The 9,668-nt window shown below is 34.3% G+C and overlaps 1 protein-coding gene across 2 annotated transcripts in view; it reads right to left on the reverse strand.

Annotated features, from left to right (window-relative positions):
- Window positions 1-424: 424 nt before the first annotated feature.
- LOC144981008 (homeobox protein Nkx-2.4-like) overlaps window positions 425-9,668 on the reverse strand; it is a 43,493-nt gene continuing 34,249 nt past the window's right edge. For both annotated transcript variants that reach the window (XM_078929081.1, XM_078929072.1), the window contains exons 3-4: window positions 3,778-3,953; window positions 425-2,309 (exon numbers count right to left, since the gene is read on the reverse strand). In XM_078929081.1, coding sequence (XP_078785207.1) covers window positions 1,596-2,309; window positions 3,778-3,953 — 890 coding nt within the window. In that variant the 3' untranslated portion in view covers window positions 425-1,595. The remainder of the gene's footprint in view (window positions 2,310-3,777; window positions 3,954-9,668) is intronic.

Consider the following 9,668-nt stretch of genomic DNA (forward strand, 5'->3'; position numbering starts at 1 on the left):
CGGAATACGATAGAATAGTACCGTACTTGCCGTGTGTGTTGGCGGGAGATAGATAGATAGATAGATAGATAGATAGATAGATAGATAGATAGATAGATAGATAGAGAGAGATAGATAGATAGAGAGAGAGAGAGAGAGAGAGAGAGAGAAAGAGAGAGAAGATATGGCAGAAAAATCAAATGTTAAATTGACATAATTTCACTGTTTTCCAGGCCGTTTCCTTAGTTACCCGTATTTAAAAACGCTGTATCTGCTCTCTGTAATAAATTGTCTCACTAAAAGGCCAAATTTTACTATAAAAGAGTAAAATTTAAGAACTGCTTTCGCAAATAGTATTTTATTACTGTGCTGTATTATCCTGCGCTTACATAAGTACAGGTCTTATAACAGAATGCAAATGAAATTTTGTTGTGATGACGAATTATTTTTTTCACTTTTAGTTTGCTTTTATTTTTCTTCCAAATTTGCCTTTGTGGATCAGATTACGTAACATATACCATTCACCAACAACTAAAGTTTGAAAAGTAACAATGTGGCGGGCAGGATCGAGTTTGGTTAACTTAACATAGTTTTGGTTTGAAATTGATCTGAATAAAATCATCGACGTATTCATTATAGGCTTTACATATTAAAAAACAAAAAACATTACTTGTAAGTTTCTCATAGTAGAATTAGGAAATACCCAAAACAACATATACACATAAGAAATGCATCCAAAATCTCAGTGGAATTATTTTTTGGCCATTACGAATCAACCTGTATCATGATTGTGTTTCCTGATTTCATTTTATTCTTTAACAAAATGTTTTTATCTTAAATTCATCAAGTGATGCCCAACAATAAATTCATGCATTTATAATAATTATAATGTATAACAGAGAACTATATAGATATGTCATTATATTATTAAGCCTAGGACACCAAAGATTTATAATGCTGATTCTCTTATGGAGAACGTAATTGGGATAATTAAATTAATTATAAATCACCAGTCAACAGGAGACAAAAACATAGATGTACTCAAAATCAACATGTAATTATTTCTATTTTTGTTTTTTGTCATGATTTCATTTGGAGCAGATGAAAATTGATCAAACTTTGGCTTGGGATCATTATGGTTTGAATATCAGAACAAATCTCTGAAATTGTGGATAAAGTGTTGGAATAATTCAAGGATATGAATTAGTATCCTCTTAGAATAATAGTCAATTACAATCTTGTGTGAAGCGAGAATTGCTTGTCTATCGATGGATGGTCAATAGTAGTATCAAGTATGAATATTATGATTTAAAACATTGCCGTCTTCCAAACACTTCGAGAAAAGGATATGCCATTCTCTCTCTGCCTTGTCGCTCATACATTGATATATTATGTACATTAACATAAGATTGAGTCTATTTCTGTCGTCATCTATCCAGAGAGCCAGTTTTGCTATTGACTGACTGGAAGCCATTCATTGGTAGAAATAAGAATCACATAAAATTCTATTATGAAATCCAACATACATTTTTGCACAATACACTCAGTAGAGTTCTTCGCTTCCACTTTGTCAGACATTTGTAATCAACAGAGATGTTAAGAGTAATATTTTGTTTCTACCAGGTTCTGCCATTGATAAGGTAAGGCGAGGGTGAAGTGAGGGCATTCCCATTGACCGCTCCAGTGGCGTAGCCCATTCCGTGATGTAGTCCATGGTGAGACAGAGCCGGTTGACTCAGACCGTGGGGCGCAAGGCTGGCGCTCAGGTCCGGAGAAGGCGTGCTTAGGAAATTGTCATGATGAGATGACATGATGGTGTTCTTGGAATTGACCGCACAGGAGGAGTGCAGAGACGTGCCGTGCGGGGAGGTACTGCCCAGAGGGCCGGATAGATGGTGCTGGTGGTGTCCACCGCCGATAATAGATGACGAAGATGACGATGTAACTGATGACGAAGTGGAATGGCCGCCGGACATACTTCCGATGTTGTGTCCTGTACTTCCATCAGAATTCGTAGATTTCCCATCTCGTATCAACACGGGTACAGAGACCTTTCGGGGCGAAGACGAATTTGACGATGAAGATGACGATGATGACGTAGACCCGTGCTTTTGACTAGAAGACGAGTTGTGCTGTCCGCCCGAGGATTCTTTGATGCTGGAGCTTTCCATCTTTTCACGGTCTTTCTGTTGGCGCTTGTGCTTGTAGCGGTGATTCTGAAACCAAATCTTGACCTGGGTTGGGGTCAATCCGATTGACATGGCCATCTGCTCACGTTCTGGGGCTGATAAATACTTTTGGGTCTTGAAGCGTCTTTCCAGTTCGTATACCTGGATATTAGCATGGAAATAATACATGGATTAGAACGACAAGCGGGGTTTTTAAAAAGGGATTTTAAGAAAATGGTAAATAAATAAATGAACAGATAAATTAGTAAATTCTTAAATGTTTAAATAATTAAATAAATAGATGTTGAAAATAAATTGTTATAAAACGCGTAAACAATAAACATTGTAAAATGGTTTAATTTAGAATTAGAATTTTATAAATAAAAGGGAATCAATGAGCGAAGGACATAATGATTAAATCAATGAATGATTTCATGAATAAATAAATAATAAATAAATAAATAAATAAATAAATAAATAAATAAACGAATGAGCGAATGAAGACACTGAAACCAAGACTTAGGGTTAATGACTCAAAATTCGAACCGGGCTATCATCTCATTTTCTATCCTTTCTGTCCTTTTTTATTTCAACTTTAAACATAATGACTTAACAACACAGGATTTGTCGATGACGAGTGACGAAATCTAAATCAAGACTATCGTTGCCATTCCGTGACCGTCCAATGGCTAAAAGATTCGGAGGAAAATGTTTATTTTTATCACTGCGAATCCAGGAGCACGCGCACGCATTGTAAAATTAATAATTAACTCCCATGTAACGTGCACAGATTGCATCTTTCTATCTCTTTAGATATTTCTTTTTCGTGGTGTAGATGGCCAAGTTGGTAGTAAATCGGAACTCTCTGAAAATGAAACCACATTGAGTGTAATCCTGTCGTAAAATGGCCAAACTATATTTTTTACTTCGACCACAAAACTGTTACTTTATATAAAGGTAGATTAAACTGACCCTCAACCAATCAAGTAGTCTTAAACTTGAAAGGTCATTGAAATGTAGGGTTAAAGACTGTAGCAGAAGGTTTCTAGCCATCACACAACTTATAAATCTGCATACATAAGATGGAAATTCAATATCTTATAAAATGATTGGAAAATAAAAGTTGCAATTTGAAAGGGCATTGAATGTTATGAGATGAGATGGGTCACTTTGTGAAAGTATTGTATTCAGACTAAGTCATCCTCAAACTGATTGCTTTATTTAATATATTGTATTGTTTTCATATATTATAATGATTGTAATATTTTTACAACGACAACATAATACTTTTTTCCCCCAAAATATTTACTTCACAGGATAAAATGACACCAAACTTGTCTAAATGTTTTAAATCTGAGACTTTTTGAAGTCTCCTTGAGTCCAAGTCAACGAGAACCAATTTTTAAAAAAAGGTGTCTTTTTCTTTCCATTTTTTTTTCTTTTAGAAAAGATTGCGTTACTAAGGAGAAAAAATATATAATATCCCTTCAGTTATGTTCCGATAAACCAACTTTGGTTGTTTCTGGAACTGATAATTTCTAAATCAACATCTGAAATGCTGCTCTGCTTTCCAGAACCATGCTTCTTATTTAATGTTTTAGTTTTAAAATGATAATATAAAACATCTTACCTGTCCCTGAGAGAATAAGACTCGGCGTTTCCTCCTCTGTGCTATAGAGAATCCAGCCATTCCAGCCTTGTGGGGGTCGATGTGAGCCATTCCCAGGGAGGGATTGATGCTGGAGGACATGGAACCCATGGCGCCCATACCACCAGCCATGCAGGAACTCATTGGAAAGCGGGACACTGTGGGAGAGAGGAATAGAAAACGTAGAAAAAATATAAGGCAAAGAATATAAAAGTTATAACGTCTAGTATTCTTTAAAACATCGTATATACAGATGATTCTCTCTATAAGTTTAAAAAAAAGCAGGATAGAAATGGTTGTAAAAGAGGACGCAAAATACATTAATTTTGAAATATTTTTTTAACGAGATCGACTGATTTTTTTTACTTGTATTTTTCTTTCTGCTTTGTCTGGCACCTTTCATACACACTTGTTCAGTTTTTTTTTGAATGCTTGAGATCATAAGAAAGTCAGTTTAGCAATTTCGACTGATTAAAATTCGACATTAAATGCATCCTAGAGAAAATCCACATTGCTTCTCTCTGTATCATGAGCACCCGACACTACAATCTGTGTAGGTAACATTGAAGGTCCGCGTTATTTTGTTGTTTTTTTTTTTGTTTTTTGTTTTGGGTTTTTTGTTTGTTTCTTTGTTTGTTTGTTTTTTTTTTTCTATTTTGTTAGACTGATTTTGTTGTGTTTTCTTTGTTTTATTTTTTGTTTGTTTGTTTGTTTTGCGTTGTTGCTGTTGGTGGGGGTGGTAGCTTTCTTCTTCTTTTTTTTTTTTTTTTTTTTTTGGGGGGGGGGGGGGTTAATATTTGTATATCAAATTATTTATTGATGTTTTTGTGTATGTGTCTGTGTGTGTGCGTGTGTATGTGTGTGTGTGTGTGTGTTTGTTGTGTTTTTTTTTCTTAAATAAATTTTGGGACAGAAAGAAACTTTAGTTAAGCCACTTGTATCTGCCCGGACTCTAGAACATACCGCGTTAAACCCGTGTTCTGGTTAGAATTGTGGTTCAGCATATTACTCTGACCATGAAAGTGGGTCATGATGAATGTAGGACATAATTCCCGTAAATAAAACAATTGATTCAACTTCAGAATTTTGACTTCATATTGTTATTCGTTTCGGTATTTCTTGTTACACAATACGGCTTACTATTTATTTACACAAGAAGCTCTTGACAAAATCAACTGAAACTCCTTAAATTGAGTTCACACGGGTGACTTCCGGTTTTTGTGGTTCATTGTTTGGTGATTCTCACAACATTATCTGTCCACCTGGATTAGCGATGCGACTCAGCCCCGATTCAGATACCACAGGAGATAACGGTAAAAATCAGTCACCTACCAATCCTATCGTTTCCTGAAGGAAAGCAGTAATTGTAAGAGTCGCCAAAATTATAATTTTTTATTAAAAATTTGATATTTTTTATATAATGTAGAAAACCAGGAACAGTACCTACATAATTTTTGAAATTATAACATTCAAAGCCTTAAGAAACCAATAGGGTATAATTTTGTGTGATCTTTTTGAACATTAAATTAGACCGTCTAGTAAAAGTCATAGTTTGAATGAAAGGTACTTCTTTTGTCACAATCAAATACACATTATCAAAATGTTCTCCATCGCCCCACCCTCATCACATTTCTTTTATAGCTTAAAAAATAGATATGATATGTTGATATAATTCATCTTGCATGTATGATTGTAAAATAGCGAGAAAATTTATGTTTGATCAAAACAAAAAATAATATTCTAAACTGTATAGCTTTCAATTTTGAGATTAAATGTAATGTATCTATGAAAAGATCGCAAACTTTTAAATTTTCCAATTTTATTTAAAGGGTTAAAACATGAAACTTGGTCTTCAAAACTAAAGGCAGTGACTGGTTTTCCAAACAAAGCAACAGATCTCGTAGAATGAAACGGTCATCCCATCAGATAATAGCTTGCAATGGGGGAAATGAGCTTAGGTGGCTACCAGTTATGAAAACGGACTTTGGATTGATATGACAAACTAGTAGTGCTAGATAACACAGTACATCATCCGTCCCATGTTTGATAAATGAGGCAAGGGATAGCGGGACGCCAATAGATAATACAACTCGTCCAAAGTCAATGCTGCCGTAATTCTGACAAAACGCTTTTCCCCAATTTTCACCAGAAAACTTTTACTTCAAATATCGATCAACTTACCAGTTAACTGTCAAACACTGGAAAAAAAATTGGCCAGAAAACTCGTCCTTTAAATATCGACCGGTTTAAATGACCCTCGTCTTGACAAAAACTCTTAAGCCTGGAACCTCGGCGAGGTTCCATGTTTGAGAGTTTTTGCAAAGATGAAGATCGTTTAAATCAATCGATATATAATTGAAGGACGATTTTCCTGTCCATATTTCCAGAGTTTGGCAGTTAACTGGTTGAAAATCCACCCAACTTGTCAAATAGTCTCACGCCATTCAGATTTGAGACTTTTTGACAAGTCGGGGGTCGATTCAATCGGTTGATGTTTGAAGTAAAACATTTTCTGGTATGAATAAAAATGTTTTTTTGTCAGATTGTGTCAGGATGGGAACACGACCAGAGAGGAAATGATCGGTGTGCAATCGTAGTGGAAATTTATCAAATTGTTTGTCAAGCTAAGTTGGCCTCTTATCAGGCCAAAGACCCGGCAATTGGCACCTTGAAACAATAACAGCGATACAGCGGGACAATACGAGATTTGAGGAGAATAGCAGATAGATACCCTACTAGGACTTAAGAATGTTGAAATAATTGTTGTACAGAGTATATTGAAAGGGGGCGGGTTGGGGTGATTGGAGCATTTGTATACGACACCTGTCGACAAGTCAGTCGTGTAGCCTCATATTGAGGCTAATTTTTCTCACTTATAGACTTATAAGTCCGAACACTAGTCCTTATTGTCAGTGGTCAATGATCTATCGACGAGTGAATGATTACAAACCGGTGTTGGAATGTATCGATGATAGGCTAAAAGCACAATGGTCTATTAACAATATTATAGAATTTCTGAAATGTTAATTAGAATTTGACTTCGAAGGAATTTATAGCATTTTTCATCATCGTCATCACCATTATTATTATTATTATCATCATCTTCATCATCATCATCATCATCATCACCATCATCATCATCATCATCATCATCATCATCATCATTATCACCATCATCAACAACATCATCATCAACAACAGCAACAACAACAACAACAACAACAACAGCAAAAACAACAATAACAACAAGACCACAACATGGCCTCAATACTTTCACTGATTAGTTTTTCAGATTTAATTTGTTTTATTACTATTTTCTTTTATTTTCATTTTCTTTAAAATGATTATATTGATATGTATATCTTACATCAAATCATTTTACTATTGTATTGAATAAAGGCCAATAATGAAATTGTTACAAAGTGATGACAAGTAGCCTCATTGTGTGCTCAGTCCTACTCTGTCCATTCAGTCCAGGGGTAGATGCGCCGTATAAATATTTATTAATACTGATTCCGAGATTATAGAGTTGATACAGGCCATAACAGGGCATGTTGTTCTATCTCGTGGCACTCTGATCATACCCCCAATATCTTTTAAATTCTATGAATAAATTACGCTTGACAATTTTTATGGATACAAACAATGTTTAGAACAATTGATTTTCTTGTTTGTTAAAAATAATAAATGGCAGAGGAATATATTGCATCAAATTTAAATGATTACTGAATGGATTTTAAAAATGAGAAAGTTTATACATATATTTAATAATAATAATAATAAATAAAAATAAATTCCCTTTATTTATCCCAAAGGGGATTTTTTTCTTTAGGGTATGTTCTAAGGGAAGACTGGAATAACCCAGGCGTCGGCCGCAGTGCAGAGCCGCAAAGTGAGCAATGGCTAGGCGAGTTGCTCAAATCCGAGCCTTTCAGGTACGAAGCAAAGATCATACCGCTGAGCCACGCTGCCCCTATGTATACTCTGGATAGAAAAAAGTGGAGCAGCGGGAAGACTCAGACAGTTAGAAGGAGTCGGGTAGACAAGGAGATAGGAGCACATGGATAGGAGAGTGGTAGGAGGCGTGAAATACAAAGTACTCTATCAATCTATCTATATCTCTCTGTCTCTCTCTCTCTTTCTCTCTATCTCTTTTTCTTTCTCTCTTTCTATGCGTGTGTGTGTGTGTGTGTGTGTGTGTGTGTGTCTATTTGTGTTTGTGTGCTACAAAAGCATCAATAGATTAATACATTTATGGATGAGAGAATGTATGAACGAATAAATGAATTTTGACACATGTAAAAGATGTTCATGTTTTTGTTTTGGCTTTTATTCATTTATTTATTTATTTATTTATTTATTTATTTATTTATTCATTTATTTAGTTTGTTTATTTTGTTCCTCTTGTGTGTTTTCTAGATGTCCTATTAGTTCCATCTTCATATCTTACTTTGGCTTTTAAAATATTTTTTTAGAATTAATTAATTTGTATGTCTACTTATTTTCCTTTCTTAAGATATCAAAAGATTGTCTGATTTGAATGATGCTTAGTCAATGACGATAAAGTATTCTGAACATTCAATTGCACAATAGTATACCATAACTGAAGTATACTTGTTAGCGAGTCAATTGCAATATGTAGTCTCGTTGTTATCATGGGAAAACTCTAAAACCAACCCACAATATTATTAACAACAACAAGAGACCATAACATGTTTGCATCAGCCCTTGAAATGAAATTGAACATGTAGCAACATATTATATATATCTAGTTATTTCAACGATGCATCAAAAATCTTACCAAGCTAGATTTTCAGATAGCTCAATTAAGCGTTTGGTATCGTTTACAAACACGATAGAATTATATCGATAACCCACGGAGTTACACTTATCTTTTGAAGGCCGCCGCCAGTTCCAGAATAATATTAATGACCATCAAATGGATACAAGACGAAAGGGGTAGGGGTGTTAAATCCCCTTGTGGTTCCCCCCCCCCCCCCCCCCTAAATCCAACGCCGCCTCCCAACACTCCAGTTCTTGATATCAGCCTTATAATCACAGGTGCCAAAACCAGGGGATAATCTGCCTGACTCTACGTCAATATTTATGCTTACCTCCCCTGTGATGTCACCGATTCACGGTGTGGATTACACCTGTATTTTCAATTCCTACCCTTTCATCATCAATACTTGTAGTGATAATGTTCATTGTGTTTTTATTAATAATAATCTCTGACTAAATTGAATTGTAAGTCCAACAACGCGATTTCCAGAAGAAAATTATTTTGAGCTTGTAGGGGAAGTTCATATAAAATACAAGGTTTTTGTCAACGAAAATATCCAAAATCTAAAATACAATTTTAACAGTGAAAAAAAAAATGTCAACGCACGTCTTTTAACGTATCTGGAACTATTTGAAAACTTGTTTCTATTTATCTATGTCTTGTAAAATATCCTTTAAGCGTTCAATGTATTGAGTTAATATTAGTCCATAAAGTACCATTATTATTTTATTATTATTATTTATTATTATTATTATTATTATTATTATTATTATTATTATATTATTATTATTATTATTATTATTATTATTATTATTATTATTAACATCATCATCCTCATCACCATCCTCATCATCTTTACTATCATCGTTATCACAGTCGTGAACATGTTCAACATTGATATCATATTAAGAAAAAAAAACGAATTACAAATTAAACAGCTTGTACAAATACATCATCATCATGTCTTAATCAAATTATCTTGTTTTCCCCTACCTGCTTGTCATAATATTTGCCTACAAATTTTTGGGTAAATATTAGAATAGTCGAAAACCACCAAAAATAAATTTACCCAATTATTGACACCACCACA

Source organism: Berghia stephanieae, chromosome 1 (assembly GCF_034508935.2).
Source record: "Berghia stephanieae isolate SIO BIC M18660-M18661 chromosome 1, UCSD_Bste_1.3, whole genome shotgun sequence".
Taxonomy (NCBI): Eukaryota; Metazoa; Mollusca; class Gastropoda; order Nudibranchia; family Aeolidiidae; genus Berghia; species Berghia stephanieae.